The 17,754-nt window shown below is 41.1% G+C and overlaps 1 protein-coding gene across 1 annotated transcript in view; it reads right to left on the bottom strand.

The window, feature by feature from the left end:
* Nucleotides 1-598: 598 nt before the first annotated feature.
* dst (dystonin) overlaps nucleotides 599-17,754 on the bottom strand; it is a gene marked incomplete at its 5' end in the record, with an annotated part of 123,027 nt that continues 105,871 nt past the window's right edge. The window contains 23 exons of the mRNA XM_083694576.1: nucleotides 599-1,692; nucleotides 1,965-2,088; nucleotides 2,840-2,950; nucleotides 3,328-3,524; nucleotides 4,287-4,397; nucleotides 4,826-4,943; nucleotides 6,379-6,495; nucleotides 7,615-7,632; nucleotides 7,857-7,931; nucleotides 8,030-8,184; nucleotides 8,282-8,444; nucleotides 8,577-8,740; nucleotides 8,958-9,087; nucleotides 9,923-10,111; nucleotides 10,410-10,553; nucleotides 11,334-11,462; nucleotides 11,724-11,918; nucleotides 12,857-13,016; nucleotides 13,235-13,404; nucleotides 14,048-14,167; nucleotides 15,014-15,220; nucleotides 15,492-15,647; nucleotides 17,220-17,390. Coding sequence (XP_083550702.1) covers nucleotides 1,436-1,692; nucleotides 1,965-2,088; nucleotides 2,840-2,950; nucleotides 3,328-3,524; nucleotides 4,287-4,397; nucleotides 4,826-4,943; nucleotides 6,379-6,495; nucleotides 7,615-7,632; nucleotides 7,857-7,931; nucleotides 8,030-8,184; nucleotides 8,282-8,444; nucleotides 8,577-8,740; nucleotides 8,958-9,087; nucleotides 9,923-10,111; nucleotides 10,410-10,553; nucleotides 11,334-11,462; nucleotides 11,724-11,918; nucleotides 12,857-13,016; nucleotides 13,235-13,404; nucleotides 14,048-14,167; nucleotides 15,014-15,220; nucleotides 15,492-15,647; nucleotides 17,220-17,390 — 3,381 coding nt within the window. The 3' untranslated portion in view covers nucleotides 599-1,435. The remainder of the gene's footprint in view (nucleotides 1,693-1,964; nucleotides 2,089-2,839; nucleotides 2,951-3,327; nucleotides 3,525-4,286; nucleotides 4,398-4,825; nucleotides 4,944-6,378; nucleotides 6,496-7,614; nucleotides 7,633-7,856; nucleotides 7,932-8,029; nucleotides 8,185-8,281; nucleotides 8,445-8,576; nucleotides 8,741-8,957; nucleotides 9,088-9,922; nucleotides 10,112-10,409; nucleotides 10,554-11,333; nucleotides 11,463-11,723; nucleotides 11,919-12,856; nucleotides 13,017-13,234; nucleotides 13,405-14,047; nucleotides 14,168-15,013; nucleotides 15,221-15,491; nucleotides 15,648-17,219; nucleotides 17,391-17,754) is intronic.

The following is a 17,754-nucleotide window of genomic DNA, read 5'->3' as shown; positions in this document are numbered from 1 at the left end:
CAGATACGCACGAGATGTGTTCTGCAAACATTCCGTGCAGAGAATTAGAGGCGCTGAACGTCATTAACCTGCACTGGATTTGGGCATGATGCTACGGGGCCGTGGTGAACTAAATTGGGGTTGAGATTGCTTCAATATATTGCTATTCTAATTTAAAAATATATAAAGGAGCTAATCGAATTGCAATGGGACCATTTATTTTTATTTTTGTTTAGATATATGTCAGAGATCAAAGGGACCACTACAACAACTATTTATTTCTTCTCAGTGCAAATGAAGCAAGACTCACCCTTACACTGTAAAAATGTACAAAGCCACCACTATAGTCTAGTGACAAGAACATTTTGAATTGCCACACAGGAAAGTACATTACACTAAAGGATTTCTACAAAAGAAAATGGAGCCAATGATGCCTGCTTACACTTAGATGATGACAGCATGACTCTATGCTCTCCATATCCATGATCCCTATGAGGCTAAATCCTATCTGTCTCTCTTTGTCTCCATCCTACTCTGGTGGTTTTACAGACAAGACACACACACATACTGTAAGTAGATACACAAGGGAACAGACAAATCAGTGGTCCATCTCAGTATCCCATGGTAGCTTTCAGCAAGCATATTTATTACAAAAAGGTTACAGTAATCCTTTCCACTCTAGCAAAATTAACCATACATGTACACTGACATGAATGCACTAAAGAATGTCTACGCAGGGCCCAGGTGGGACACCTGTTCAAGGTCAGTGCTGTAAATTTGACCAAACAAAACAGTAACTGCAGGTGCTAATAAAGAATAGGACTTCAAAGCCTGGATATTAAGGGGTTTCCGCGTGATCTTGCCTTCAACAGTAATTTCAGAAGATATTTGAAGTGTTTACTATGTGGTACAGTATATTGTATTGCCCTTTAAATGCATTTTGGCAGTATAACATTGCACTTTAAATAGATAGATAATTGAGGTGCCCCACAGTGTATCGTGACGCACCGTCTGTCACACGCATGTCAGCTTACAGAAGTTACAGTACATTCAGGAACTCTCTCACAGCACTATGCTGTATGTTACCATTCATTAGTGTGTAAAATTGTTAGTTTACAATGTAGTCTTTTCCATGTTTTTTTTCTTTTGATTTTCAGAACCTATTCAGGTTTAGCATCAATAAAATAAAATAATCATAATAATCTGACATTATTCACATAAAATAAAATACATTAAGACAAATACACAAGGCCATTGACATTCCATTCTCACTTAATATTAAACCATTTTTTCTCTCAACAGAATATTTTACATCTTCGCAACACTTTAAATAATCAACACATATGCAGTCTCTAGTGTCAGTTCATATGTCTCCAGTCTCCTTATCTCTTGTGGAGCCTCAGGGGCCACTGTGTGTGAGGCCAACTGGCTCCTCTGGTTGTTGCAAGTCCCCTGACTATCTCTTGGAGGCCTTGGCCAGTTTACTCGTAGGGGTCGATCTTCTCTGAGGAGTGGGAATTTTGGATGGCTTGCCTCCGTGTTGGCGGGATGCAGAGCGGGGTGTTGCACGGCTGGAGTCGCCCACCGTTTCTGACATGTCTGAGCATACCGATTGGATATCTGAGATGTCAAAGTCAGAGGCGTCGCTTCCCCTCCGACTGCTGCCCCGGCTGCCTGCTTTACTTCCAGGTCGGCTGGAGGTCTTTCTTGATTCTGGGAAAAATATTGAGGTATTGTTACTGCCTATTTCAGTGACTGACATTTCAGACTGTAATTGTCATTACAATTTTCATTTGAGGTGTTATTGAAAAGACATCCAGCCAGAGCAGGCGGCTACACTTGCTGTACACTGAGTGGAAAACATTGAGGGGAATAAAGTGAAATGTCCTGCCCTCTTAACAGTTCATGTACAATTGTATATTTCTTCTGTATTTGGAAAATGTCTCCCATGAGTAACTGCATTTTGATAGGGGTGTTTTTCTCACCTATGGCCTGACCCCTTGCTTTCATTACAGCAGCATTGATCAAGGTTCCTTCCTCTCCACACTGAAATCCTTTTCCTGACAAGTATCCAGGAAGCCGCAATTTGCTGCCTTGGATCGGTGTTCCCTATAAAAGACAGAGCATTCATTGGAACTTTCATAATGGATCAACGGGGGTCTACGCATTTTACTTTCCATTTTGAAAAGTTTTGTTATTGGGATTCTAGCGATATCATAGCATCACTCACAGCAACAGGTTTACAAACTATTAGTTACAAAATGGCAATACACATAATTATGTAGTTTGACTTTGTTTTTAAAATATTGTTCACATGTTCTTTTATTGCCTCCCCTTTCAGCGTCTACTAAAATTAGCTTGATATAATGTGGCATTCTGATGAAATCTTCAAATCCCAGGGTCTTCTGATGTAGGGAGTTATTGCTTTGAATTAAAAGCTGTAGTATTTTCAAGGAAAAACCTAAACCTGTACACAGGATGAACAGTTAAACATGCAAAAGTTTGTTTCTGAGCGGAGTTAGAGAATGAGGAAGAAAGGTTTGTCAGTCAAGAGAGATCTAGTACAGGTTAGTAAAGCACTGATGCTATAACCCAACTGAAATCTACAGATACAGCTCTTGCACTCCCATAAATCACATTTAACATGTGATCTACTATATATTTGCATCATTGAATACAGCAGCAGGACTGTGAGAGGGGTGACCAGTAGGTGATATCCTACTTATCACATATCCAATAATGGAAAATCAGAAGTCAATTCCTTGTCTCAGACTTTATGGATTTCAGTTGGATGGTACAGTAGGAGGCAGTTGTTAGGTCAGAGCTTGGAAGCGTTCCAGATCATGTTTATTCACTATACCTCTGAGGATGAACCTTGGCTTTCAAAGGAGTCTGATGATTTAAGAGGAGTGGAGGGTTTGCTGTTTGTCAGCCATGGTTTATCATAATTGCGGGTTATGTGTTGGGGAGTCTGGGGAACAATGGCAAATCAAAAACACACAGGGATTCAAATCAAAAACTACAAGGAGCATAGGAAGACTACATGGGGGCAGAGAACAACAAAATGGCAACACAAAACAAAAGGATGATCACATTTTGACAGACAACTAAAATCATAACAAAAACAACAAAAACAGATGTGGTAACATTGATATGGTTGGGAGCATGTGGAACATGGTGGACAAACTAACACTCCCTCTTGTCTGAAGGAAGACGGTACTGTTGTAGTCGTTGATGTTTCCAGGTGCAATTACTTCACATACAATTACCCAATATTGTCTGTATTTGTTGTGGAAGAAGAGGAGTATACTCAACAGCTATACCACACAGAACCTGGCCATCTCTTACCTTGCTGGGTGTACTGGTCATCGCTGGGTTATTATGCTGGGCTGGACAGCTATGGCTGGAGTTTGACCTGTTTGGAGAGGCAGCCCTTGATGATGGCCGTGACCTTCGACCTCTATAGCGGAAGCTTGCCATCACCTGAGTGGTGCCCTCTGGGAGAATGAACTTCTCTCGCAGCTCCATGTTTGTCCTGCCTTTAGCTGGGGACATTTTTAAATATGAGTCATGTACCATAAACATGCTTGTTACTCTATAGGACAACCACATTCATTTCAGAGGGGTAAATGGAGGATGAGTACCTGCTTTGGAGTAAAGCAGACCACTTGAAATGAATACAGGTCATTGTCTATAAATTGTGATTGGACTATTGTGCAAATAACAATGTGATGAAGGACATGCAGTTTCACATCACTAAGCCAAGCTGTCAAACTCACCGAAAACAAAAAGTATAATTCGTAAATGTAGTGAGAGTAATAGACTCTCATATAAGCTAATAAAAGCTTCATATGAACAGAGTGTTCAATCCCCAATGGACTTACTCTGTACATAGAAACCCCTACCTGTGGCATCTCCTCCCCCAAAACAAAAATATAGTAAAAACAGAAAAACTATAATTGCTAGCTGCCTTTTTTTTCTCTCTAATCAAACCAGACTTGGGAACTATTGTCCAATTGTGAATCTGAAGCAAACTTTATTGTCAAGCAAACTTGAAAAAAACACTGCAAAAGAATTGGTGCACAGAGCCACTGGATACATGCTGAAAGAAAGCAGCTATTGGTCTGCAGGTAATCAGGTGATGTGAATCTGAGAAAGAACTGCATGCTTGAAACCCACAGACTGCTGAATGACAGGAGAGTGTGAGTGGAGTTGGTTTATGGGAATGCTGTTCACGATGACCACGCCATTCTGTACACACCCACCAACCCACACACACACACACACGGAGATGCAGACACACATACCACTGGGTTCATGGAGCATGGTGAGATAGTGTGAGAGTTGCCAACCTATAGGAGACTGAGTAATTGAAGAGTTTGATTCCGAGCGCAACATTTTACTTCCGTGGTGATGAACTAGAAAAAATGATATAGGGTTCTTGTCACAAAGGAAGCAGTAGGAATGTTTAGCAGAAGAATAGAAATACATAGATAGAGGAAGGTAAAAAGAGGTCAACAAGCTTTCATAACCAGCCAACCAGGAAGCATGACAGTAGGATCTGACATTCTAAGCAAGAGCAACATTCACCCACACATCCAGACTTAGATACGATGCAAGATTCAGCCTCTAAAAAGGCCCTAAAAGGAGATACCCTACTTAGAAATATCTAGCCATTTCTTATCCTTTTATCAGAAACTGTTACACCACATGTGTAACAAAGAATATGATGAAACTATCAGGTGCAAATAATTCTATGAACCACTATTAACAAATCAAGTGATTTCACTATCTTAGAATAATCTATTTTAATATTTCACCTCCCATGTCTAGACTGGTGCCTTACCTCGACACGGGTCATTCTTCACCAGGAATTCATCCAGGGCCATCCAGCCCCCTCCCACACGTACCATGACGGTGCTCCGCAGGATCCGCACCAGGCGCAGCTGCTGAGAGTCTCCAAACTGCAGTGGAGGTAGGACCACAGAAAGGGAGGTGAGGCAGGGAGCGGTACAACACACTGAACCAGGCTTGAAGCTGTGCAACACCAGAAACCAGGCGCCACATTTGGAGATACTTTACATTGATTTCTCCTTCGATATGGTTGTGCCTCATTGCTTAAGTTTCAACCACATGCAGTACAGTGGTGCAATGTGTTGTGATACAAATGTGTGATTTAACTTGACGAGATGACTAGATCAGCGGTCACATAATTCTCTCTTAATGGGCTGGCTGGTTTTCTTTTCCTGTTGCTCAGCTAAGCCAAGTGATTTTGACATGACAACAACATCAATGCTTCATTCTCAAAGACACAAATGAAGGGTCAATCCAACTGGTTTATCCTTCTCAGAGTGTGTTTGTATGTGCATTCATCTTTGGAAATAGTGTGATTTCTTTGTGACTTTAAACTGTGATGAATTGATTTGGAATAGAGGTTGGGTGGTTAACACTTTACCTGAACCCTCAAAGGGCCGACTTAACTCTGTAATGAAGCCGTAATTATAAAGAGTTCAGGTAAATGTTATCATTACTGACTTAAACTTGTGAATAATTACTTACAGAAGGTTTCATTCATTTCAAATAGCAGTTGGTGAGGTAATCTTGTTTTCTTATATTATTGCACTAGTCAGCTTATTTTCCTCACTATATTACGAACAATAAAAGGCTGTAGTACACTGAAGAGAGGATATCCAACCACTAGAGTGCACTATGGTATTGTGGTCTATCCCTACCGTGGGAAGAGCTATAAAACAACTATTTACTAAGACACAAAACAAGAGCCTTGATTTATAAAACAAAGGCATGCTTGCATGATGTATCTTGCAAAGCTTTCCAACAAGCTATTCCAATAAGCTGATATATGAAAGGTGAGCAGCCAAGCTTTATGAGATGATATGCAAGAGAAGTCAGCCAGTTGGATATGGCCATGTGTTAACAGAATTTACAACACAACAAGCACAGCCTCATGCTTTCTGTCCAATGTCTTCACAACATAACACATCAATCGAACAAACATACAAACAAACAGAACTCTCCTGCGAACCGACAATGTTGCACTTTCTACTACTACAGACCACCAAATTCATATAGGATGCACTGATACTGATGCAGAACCAATGCAGCTAAACTCCAATGAGACACTGAGAAACAACATGGGATGGGTTATCATCTCTCTAGCCAATCACAGTGTTACACTTAAACATGACCACACACTGATGATCCAGAAAGTGCCTATTATAAAATCTGACTTAAATTCATCAAACTTCGTACTATATGATTCCCATAATGATTTAATGCCATAGGTGAATTTTGTGATCAAGTACAGTAAAAGTGATGATTTTTTGGAGAATGATCTGGAGAAAAAAGATTCACAACAACATCTTAAGAACGACAATTTACCAGAATACAGCTTTCCAAAACTGCAACGTGAAGGTTGGGGCATAGATTTTGATTTTCCCTGTTTGCTATTGTCTCATCGGCGATTAAGGGGTCATGTAAGCAGTGAACCAGACCAAACTGTTAAAAGAATCGATTCAGTTGATGTGTTGAAATAAATGAATACAAACTGGTGCATAAGACACATACTGTACAATTGTGGAAAAAAGTTTCCCCTTAACCCTTGTAGATTCTCCCCCTCACGACACCTCCCATCACCACTCTATATCCAACAAGCATGTGGCACATGACTACATATGAGTTATGAATCCTGGATTGCAACATGCAATTCTATGTTCAAAGCACATTAGAACTTAATTAACTCATAAATAAAAACAAGCAAGGTGTCTCTAACAATGACAGGGGTTGCCCAGTTTTGAAAGAAAATACATAAATAATGTTTGTTGAATAAAATACATGTCAGCCATTATTTAATTATGTCATTCCCAGGACACTGACAAGAGAAGCAACAGACACATTAAGCTTTATATTCAAAAAATGCCCGACAGTTAATTTAATGCATATGACCAGATAGTAAAAACATGTATTGGAATGGTATTGGGGTTAAAAAACACGATTCATTTGATATTTGAAACTCAAAACCAGAAACGCAACTAAGACATATAGGAAATAGCATTTTACTATAAAACACCAACATTTCACTGCTTTCTGTACTTTTTTTGGTTTGGTTTAGATTTGGTCTTCTATTTAAAAAGAAAAAGAAAAAAGAATATTATTACTTTACTGCCACTTTAAGTTCATTATATTTACATTCCAGTGCCAGGGCTTGTTACAGTTCATTTATAGCACATGGCCCTACTTGGTATCAGCTAAAGAGGGAAATAACCTACACAGGCCATCCTATTAGGCTATTTCATCAATTGGCCTGTACCTGCACCAGCTGCTTTCCCACAGCAGCCAAACCAAATCCAATATCTGAAATATTCACGCTGGTGGAACTACCTGCACAGCTGCTATGATGGACTAATAAATAGGACTCAAAGTGAGCCTTTTCAGAATCAAGTCTGAGAGCATTATTGTAGTGTGTCCACTTCTGACTAGCATTCTGATTAAATCAGTGAAGAGTCTGGGCCGAAGGTGTTAATTGAATAAACAGACATGTTAAACAAAAAGGACATAAGTCTTGATTAGGTACAGAACCACATCATAGAGAAAAAAGAAGAAGCCTTTCATATGTACCTGGTTTCCAAGGTAGAACTGGGTATGGGAGGAACAATGTAAAGACACATTAGTTTCTCAATTGGAACGTTTTTTCACGTACAATATACACATGTACAATATAATCTTGGTAAATACACAAATATGGTAATGTAGGTTTGGGATTTACTAGGATTATTAAAATATATATATTGCCCTGAGACATGAGAAACCCTGACATGACATAATGCAACAGTAGATGGACATGAGTAAAATAATCTTACCCTGTATTTGTTTGCGCCAATTTGCTCAACTTGGAATCGTTTAGGACACTTGCATTTCGCGACTTGGCGTGTAACCTATAAAAGGAAACACAATATTTAGGCATCATTTGCTCTACATTTCATATATGAGCTTACAGAGTTTATGACCTAATCTTCATGTCAAGTTATAGTACCTCATCTTCAATTTTGTCTGCATCTGTGAGTGGTTTGTAAGCATCTTTGTTGGGATGAAGGGCAGCCACAAACTCGTAATAGTCGATGTAGCCATCGCCATCTCGGTCAAATATGTCTGCAACTGCGCTCATCTCAAGGCGACTTGTCGGGAATTCTGGGATGTGGAATAGAGGATAAAGGTAAGCATTCACCGAGATACATACTGTAACATGACATTCCAACTGTATTAACCAGACTTGAGAGAGACCTACTGGAGGAGAGGATGCCCTCAATGAACTCCTGTCTGGTGACCTTGCCATCCTGGTCCTTGTCAATGCGGCGGAAGAAGTCCATGACACGTGACTTCTTATGGTTCATCCAGCGCATGTAGCGCTTACGCCACACATCAAAGTCAAAGTTGGCAAATTCCTTTAGCTGAAAATTCAAAGTACATTATATATTATACTGAAGATAATGTTTTACAACTCATTTTTGTATGTCTCGATAGAGCGGATAAAGTACTCAACATGAAGCTGCTGCAACTTGGGTTTAAATGTTGTGATTTACCTCCTCCAGTCTGTCCAAGGCATCGTTGAGTTTCCTCCTCCTGTCCAAGGCCAGTAACCACACCTGCTGCCACTTGCTGACCAACAGGTTGACCCGTGGGTTCTTAGTCTCAATGGGTGCCTGTGCAGCTGACGGGTACATGCCTTGTGTGGGAGAACGTTTCCCTGAAGGTGAAAAACAAGTTGAATCCTGTTTAGTGATAATGTTTTTTCCATTGTACTGTACATAACATAATTTTTTTGTGCCAAAAATTATGTTGACATGATATAATTCTGGGGACATAAAGCACAGTGTGTGAGGATGTTGTGTCATTTTCTAGTGCCTCAAAGCTGGGCCAGATGGCTCAGGTCAGGGCCTTTAGGGGTCTTTTGGGGTACGTACTTCCAGCTCTTCCTTTCTCCAGGATAGGGATCTGGGACTGGATTGGGGCCTCAACAGCAGCTTTTCTCTTGTGTGTCTTGGTGATCTTGTCAACATCTGGTTGCTTCCTGGTCATTTCCTCCATGAACGTCTGCAGAGCCGAACAAAAAGCATGTTTTTAGTTTGTACAGTATATCCGCTTCAAAGGCTGTGAGAATAGCACACAGGCACACATAACTCATGCTGCTAGAACCACTGAACCACTCAACCCAGAACTAAATCTTCACATCAAAGTATGCAGTAAGCTTGGTAAACTACACTCACTGAACACTTTATTAGGAACACTATACTAATACTGGGTAGGGCCTCCCTTTGCTCTCAAAACAGCTTTAATTCTTCGTGGTATTGATTCCACAAGATGTTGGTAACATTCCTTTGAGATTCTGGTCCATGATGACATGATTGCATCATGCAATTCCTACAGATCTTTCAGGTCCACTTTCAAGCTGTGAAACTCCCGTTCTACCACATCCCAAAGATGTTTTATTGGATTCAGATCCGGTGACTGGGAAGGCCACTGAAGAACACTGAACTCATTGTCATGTTCATGAAACCAGTTGGAGACTACTTTTGCTTTGTGACATTGTGCATTATCATCCTGGAAGTAGCCATTAGAAGATGGGTAAATTGTGGCATTGAAGGGACTCACATGGTCAGCAACAATACTCAAATAGGCTGTGGCATTCAAGCGATAATTGATTGGTATTAACAGGCCCAAAGTGTGCCAAGAAAACATTCCCCACACCATTACACCACCTCCACCATGAGAAGGTGTACAGGTGTTCCTAATAAAGTTCTCAGTGAGTGTATATGGATATGAACTGTAACTAAGTAATACTTAAAACTACCCTTTATAACTTCCATGGCATCATAGAACCAAGGGTCATACTCCAAAGCTCTCAGTCAGAGCAGTCGCCATACAGTACCTGGTGTTGGGCTATGAGAGCTTTGACCTCCTCTAACTCCTGAGGCAGGGCCTCCTGGTCCTTCTCATTGAGGGTAGTCTCTGCCCACTGCAGCCAGCCCAGCAGTCCCTCCAGCAGCTCCTGAGTGGCCAGCAGCTCACTGAGGGCACCAGCCAGACGTTGCTGATGCTGCCTGGCCCAAGCCTGGACCTGACATAGCAAAACAACATTTACATCATGATTCTCATTCAACACTTTACACTTGATTTACTGAAACAAAGATAGGGCCATATTACTCTTACTGAGCTGATTAAGAACCATTAACTACAACATTCCTTTCAATTTACTTCTGAAAAGACAGTCAGTGAGAAGCTATTGTAGTACTACAACTGGCATTGGAGTTGTGTCAGTGATATTTCAGGGCTGACATGGCGTTGCCATGATATAGGCTCTAAACCCTTGGCTACCCTTGGCTGCAGAGCAGACAGGCATGTAACTGGGAACTGACCTCCTCAAACCGGGCTTTAATGATTGTGTTCCAGTGTTTGATGGTTGTGATAGAGTCTGGATGGCAGATGGTCAAGATAGCCTCCCCCATACTGGTTGCTTTGTTCAGACCCACTCTCTTTTCCTCAAGTTTCTTCATGAACTCCTTCAAACGAGAATGGTTTCCATTAGCAATTGACAATGTTTGCAGCAAAACAGACATAAAAAGAAATCTTAGCAGCCAACTAGACATTTCTCTGTTAAGTCAATGTCCAATCATGTGCAAATGAATAATGTATAATGATATGTGAAGCCAAGAGAAACAATTTTCAATTCAATGAGATCATGCCTGACGAAAATTCAATATTGTGCAAGTCTTTGGCATAGAATAGCAAATCAGAACCTAAAACCCATGTATGGCATTTCTGCTTTACTGGCATGCATGGTAGAGGTGCAGAGACTGTCAACGATAGCTGCGTTTTAACGGTCTACACCATGTTATTTAGTTTACCTCAGACAGAAATGATAGTCAGGAAAGGAACATACACACATTCTCTGTAAATATCAGCCGTTGACTGCCATATATTTGAGCTAGGTAGCTTGTTTACAATGAAAATAGCCAATGAAGACCCATCCTAAAGTACTGCATGCAAGCCCATTATTACTCCCTAACCCTAACTCTAACCCTAACCGTAACCCTCACTCTAATCTTAATTAAAGCCTTTCTATAAGATGAAATAGCTAAAAGCTAGCCTCTTAATTCAACATTAGAGGGTGGATATCTGAGGTCGTCCAAACAATGTTACACATAATCATACTGCTTCTGCCTATGAAATACTTTGTGCATGTAAGTGAACAGGATATTGCATAATCAGCATTGTTGAACAACAATACTCTCTGTAGATGTTCAATAGGAGGATTATGTTGAATGTCAAACTCCACTTGCCTTGTGCTGCTCAATAAGAGCACGGAGGGCCTCCTCGTCATCAGGCAGGGTGCCATGGAAACGCAGACTCTGCTCAGCCTCGGCCAGCCACTCAAGCAGGATATGGACTGTGGAGTGGAACTCCTCAGCCTGCAGCCAGGAGACCAGAGAGGTTCAGACACATGTCTTCCTTAGCATTCCTCTACATTTCAGGTCCTTATGCCATTGGTTTGCATTAAAGGAATAGTTCACTCTTTTTAAAGTTTTACCCTAATTTAGGGTGTTGTCTGTTCATCCATCATTTGTAAATCCATTGGATAGTTATGAATGGCATCTCCCGCTTTAAACTTCAGAAAGAGTGAACTATCTCTTTAATGGTTGGTAGAGAAAGAGGGTGGTTTCGGGTCCTACCTGACACAGTGCCTGCTCCAGCCTGGTTTGTTTGGACACTGAGAGGGCACACACAGTCTCCCAGCGAGTGCTCAACTCCTGCATCTGAGCCTTGACCCAGGAGGAGTCGTCATGGCTGCTCTCAATCAGATCCTTGGCTGAGCGTTTCAGTGCCTGGACGCTCCCTGTCCTCTTCCCCAACTCCTTCTGGAACACCTACGCCACAGGTCAGAGGAAGAACAGATGAGACACACACACACACGCACGCACGCACACACACACACACACACACACACACACACACACACACACACACACACACACACACACACACACACACATTTTTTCATTACTGGAAACCATCAATACTGGATATACAGCTCTTTACAGACTATCAAAACACAACATCATAGATTTTTCCTTACTGCTAAAATGTTACTGCTGTACCCATGATAAATTAAATTCAGGTTAGACACATTAACATTCATGTAGCCCTATTCCCTTTGCGAGGTTATCAGATATCCAAAACAAATCAGCTCAAATCAACACTGACTGTGAAAAATTGGTATTAATAGATTATGACAGGGTTGAAACCGATCCAGCACTGCTAACCTTGTGCCAGAAAAATTCACTTTGAGCAGTTGACTTTTGAACCCCCATGAAGTCATCTGGATGACTTTGAAGGCCACATATGGAGGGTGACTAAACTGCAGCTCTGACTGCAGATCTAGCCTACTTCAGCACAGTGACTCAGATATCCTGCCAGGAACCATCTCACTGAGCCTAACAATCTTTTGTCTCAGCTAATTCAAACCAGCGTTTTGTCACATATCATGATTTCCAACAAATGGCTAGTTGAAATGAATGACCGCTCTCAGACCATAATCATGTTTAATATGTTTTAGCCAGGAGCCACAGGAAGGAATGAGAAAAAAAATAAGATGAGCATTGAGAACAGCAAAGCCATGTACAGTACAGTATCTGAACATTGATATAATTCAACTCCTTTCAGGTTACATAAAGAGAAACATGTTTGAGAATTAGAGATGATTAATCACATGGTGGTGCTAGCAAGTTATGCTCACAGTTCTGGCTGATGTAGTATAGTGCATAGGTGGACGTGCACAGTATAAACTGAATGTAAAGTATGCTACCTTGTGACTGTCAATCAGGTTGAGGACCAGGTCTATGTCTCCATGTACTGGTTGGTCCTCAGCCAGCTGAGGCTCTATTTTATACAGCCAGTCGATGAGGGCCTGCAGAGCATCCGTAAATTGACCAGAGAATAACAGAGCTTCCTCAAGCTTGTTTTGCCTGAAATAAAATGTAAATCATTAGTAAAATACTGTAGATATTGAGCTTTGACTGTAAGAAATATACTATTGCTTTCTTTGTTTTGAGGGGAATTATGGTGTAATAGTCGATCAAAGACCTGCATGAGGCCAACGGTTTCAAAAAGCATCATCATCAACATTAGATGACAGGGAATACAATAATGTCCATCACAGCCATGTGTCAATGTGTCCCCTTACCTCTCAACTGACTTGCCACAGACAGTGTCCCACTTGTCACGCAGTTCACTCAGCATGTCATCCAGCTTCTGGTTGTCATCCTGCAGTGAGGTCTTGTCCTTTAGGGCACGTCCAGTGCGGCTAGTGGTGTCATACACTGAGTGTTTGCTCCCCAGAGCTTTCTGGAACTCCTGTGGAAGCCCATATGGAAACATGGTCACTATTTAGTTCTGTTTAGACTAGACAGCTAGACAGCAAACAGAGCCATATCTGCGCTTGAACTGTAAGCAATTTGACCATGGTCATACTTTCAGCCCATTTGTTCATCAAGAATACACTGTGTTATAGCTAAGACGGGGTCAAAATTCAAACGTCTTTCATCCACATGGATTAAAAGTATTCAAAATCAGGGATGTCCCTAATACATTATGTACATCCAGAGATTATGATGGGATTAGCAAAAGCTGCTCTCACAACAGTGCAAGGACAACAACAGAACACTGGGTAGTCTTGAGCACTAAAGTGGGCACTAGTGCATACTGTATACAGTAGGCTCTAGTATAATTCCTCAAAATAGCTTTTACTGATAAAAAAAATAGTAATGCACTTCTCTTTGCACATAAAGCTATAAAAAGCACAAAACGATGTGGTTTGGAGAGCAGCTGGATTTGTAATTCACATCTCTAATGAATGACTACGGCGCTGCAGATGCTTTTGTGTGATAAATTAAACTACTCCATTTAAGCCTGGCTATCAGAGGAATCCTGCCAACTCTTTCATTGTCGTTCCTTCTTTTTTTTCCCTGAGGAGAAGAATTAGACATGGTTCGGTCACCTTGTGCTGAGCCAATTGCATCTTGATCTTGTCAGGATCGTTGGCTATTTCCAGCTCTGAGTCCAAAGCCTTCTCCGACTCGTCCAACCATTCCGTCAGCTTGTTCCAGGTTTCATGGAACTGGGGAAGACCAGGAAATGAGTATAGAGTAAAGCTCATTGTGTGATATATGATTTCACTTGATTTATTGTTCTATGTTCAGATGAGTATATTTCGGGGCCAAGAAAAGTGATAGCCATACTAATGAAAACTCTTTGATAAGCCTTTGGAATTAAAATGTAAGACAAACGTACTGTAAAACTTCCAGTTTTCCAAGGATAATAAGCACCATAATGGCGGTGACAAATTGTCTCGTCTACTTAAGTCTATTTTGTTTTATTATTTGACATAATCCAAAATGAACCCTACTAACTAACTGTGGGTTGGGTCAGTGGAAGGTATTATTGGTATTACTGGTACAGTAGCATACAGTGTACAAGCTTACACCAGTATAATTCCTGCTGCACCGTCCCTAACGTTATTTTGCCATTACACCTGCCAAGAGGTGGAGCCAACATTTATTAAATTAATAAAATGACATATGCAATGAGTGAGGTGTGTTCACTACCCCAGTATGGCAACATTTTGAATTCTAATAACACAGACAGAATCACGCAATCCAGACAATGTGTGTAGCCAGTTAGTGAACCTTAGCCACGTAGAGGTTATTCCTATGCGGAATGGTATATTAGAACTCTGATTCTATGTAGGTAAAAACAGCTTTTCAAAACATAATTCAACATTAACTGCAAAGCGCATGACAGAATATTACCTCAATTACTTTTGATAAAATCAATAGATTCAGCTTGTGCACAGGCACAAAGGTTCCACTTTTGAAACTTTATGGAAGGTATTACAGGTCTAGCAGGTATACCGGTTTGAGAACTCTGATACCGGCACAAGCCTAGTGGCCCAGTAATATGGTACCTGTTTAGCCCTCTTTCTGGCATCGTCCAGCATACGTCCCCTCTCCACAGATCTCTGCACCACCTTCTCCCAGCGGCCCTGCACACTGATCAGCAGGTTCTTAATCAGGACCACATCCTGCTTCTGGCTGAAGTACTTCAGGTGTGTGCCTGTTTTGTCCAGCTCAATGATCTGCTCCCTGTGGGAGTTCACCTCAGTGACAAACACCTGCCAACACACAGCAGAGAATGAAACAGGTTACTAAAATTCCTAAGGGGATGAGATTATAATAAAACATCGAGTGGGGACATTGTGAGCTCATGCAGACAAAAGTCTATGAGGGAGGTCAAGGAAAAGTTACATGGAAAGGAAAAAGCTTTAATTTTCTGTACAATCCTATGCATTTAACTAATACAGAAACTCTATTCCCATCATCAGAATAATTCATCAAGCATCTATATCTACTGAATATATTATGAATGTCTTAACACACACATACCTTGTGCTCGTCGATCTGGAACATGATGGTCTCCATTATGAGGGAGGCAGGAGAGGCCATAGTAAGAGTCTGTTCAGCTTGGGTCAGCCAATTGATGAAGTCCTGCAAAGAGTTATGGAAGTCCGTGGCCAAAGCAAAGGCCTCCTCCAGTTTCACCTGCAGAGACAAAACAAAAATATTGAGCAACACTCTCTCTGTACACACACTCACCCACAGACACACACAGACACGCACACACACACACACACACACACACACACACACACACACACACACACAGACACGCACACACACACACACACACACACACACACACACACACACACACACACACACACACACACACACACACACACACACATACACACACACACACACACCCAGAGACACAGAGACACACACACACCCAGACACACACACACACACACACACACACAGCATCAGTTGATCATACATGATCCAAACATGACCTATGTTTAGACAGAGGAAGTCTGCATCTCCAGATAGAACCTCGTGGTGAGGAGGAACTTCAAAAAGGTTTGAATAATAAGCCTGTGGTTGAATCTAACAAATGTATTTAGAGTGGTCAAACCAACAGAAAAGGTCCTTACTGATACAGCCAGGAAAGCAAAAGTGAAGGCCAATGTAAACATCCTCAACACATTATACAATGAGATAATGATATTGAAGGCGGACAAGCCACAAGCGGACAAGGCTGTGTTCAGATTGCCTAGAATCCTTATTTTCCTTGTAACTTTTCCTTGACCTCGCTAACAAAATGGCCCCAAATGGCCATTGTGAGCACATTCAGACAAAGGACCTGTCTCACTTTGAAGTTGAGTAACTGTACTTATGGGATTGCATCTCTCTTGTCATGCATTACCCTACAGTGGAATTTTAAACTGGTTTTCACACCTTGGGGTAGATTCCTGAATTGAGTGTCATTTGACCCTGTAACTGATAATATGAGGTCTGATTAGTTCATCCTGATAACAACTCTGATTTGAACACTGATAGTTTAGGTGTGTTGGTATAAAACAGAATGGAAAGAGCAGTTATTTATCTTATTCTTCTTGGTCCTGTTCATGAGTTTACCCTATCATAGACCTGATGGGTCATGAGCTCTGTTCTTTGTCATTTAACAACAGCTGCCAACCTACAAAGCTCTACAATATGAAAGGCTGTGGCATACTCCCCTAATGTACAGTAAGTCTAACAGTACTGTCTTTTCCTCAACACAGTGTACCTATAATTGTGACTGAAGTGTGCTACCTTTACACAATCTCATAACCCAGAGGTTACTGTACTTGTTGAGAAGTAGAGTACACTAGATTGTAGCAGATTAAGGGACTTGGGTTTGGATCACTTTCTCAGCCAACTCCAGTATTTCCTTTACATCCCTTACAACTTGTCATGTGCCTATGACTACAGTGGTGTGTCAGGTTCAAAGGCAAGAACACTTTGTTCCGTGCTGACTCACATTTCCCAGTGGTGATCTAATGTACATCCTACATCTGCTTCCAACCCTCTCTGCTTTTCACCATTAATTATCAACACTCAGATTAAAGGCTTGTATATACATGAGTGCACAAGTGCAGGGACAGCAACATCTCACTTGGGATCTCAACCCCAAATCCTGAATCACTAGCTGATATGTTCAGACCACTTTGGCGGATGTAAGCCACATGCTACTCCATCATCATAATAGTAGTACTCCCTATTCCCTACCTTTCTCTCAGCCACCTTGGCCTGCACTGCCTCCCACTTCTCCTGCAGGTTCCTGAGGTCCTGCTCCGTGTTGCTGTCCTGACCCGCAGGGGTCATGGTGAGCAGCTGTTGACCCTTGTGCATCAACTGCTGGTGCAGCTCCTCCCTGGCCTCAAATGTAGAGCACAGCTCCTGCAGGGGGACAATATGAGGGACTGATTAAACAAGTGTGATGTTATATTAATTATATAATAATGTTGTTATACTGTACAATTTGTCAAATAACAACACTCTATACTTATAATGCGAAAATGTCAACTTGTTGAACTAAATTAAATTTGTCAATTAGGCATATCTTTTTCATTATATTTTTTTATTTTTTTTACTGTGCCTTACTTTGTAACTGACTTCTTTACCACGTTGTTTAGTGAGCACATATCATTCAAATCAAGTCCATAAATGGTGAAAGAATTAGAGCAGTGAGAGAACACACAGCCAAGAATTTTCACACACGCTGTCAAACCTTCAAATGTGATGTAGCAAGTTTGATAATATT

The sequence above is a fragment of the Argentina silus genome (genome assembly GCF_951799395.1).
Source record: "Argentina silus genome assembly, chromosome: X".
Classification (NCBI taxonomy): domain Eukaryota; kingdom Metazoa; phylum Chordata; class Actinopteri; order Argentiniformes; family Argentinidae; genus Argentina; species Argentina silus.
This window is presented reverse-complemented; position numbering and strand designations above follow the sequence as displayed.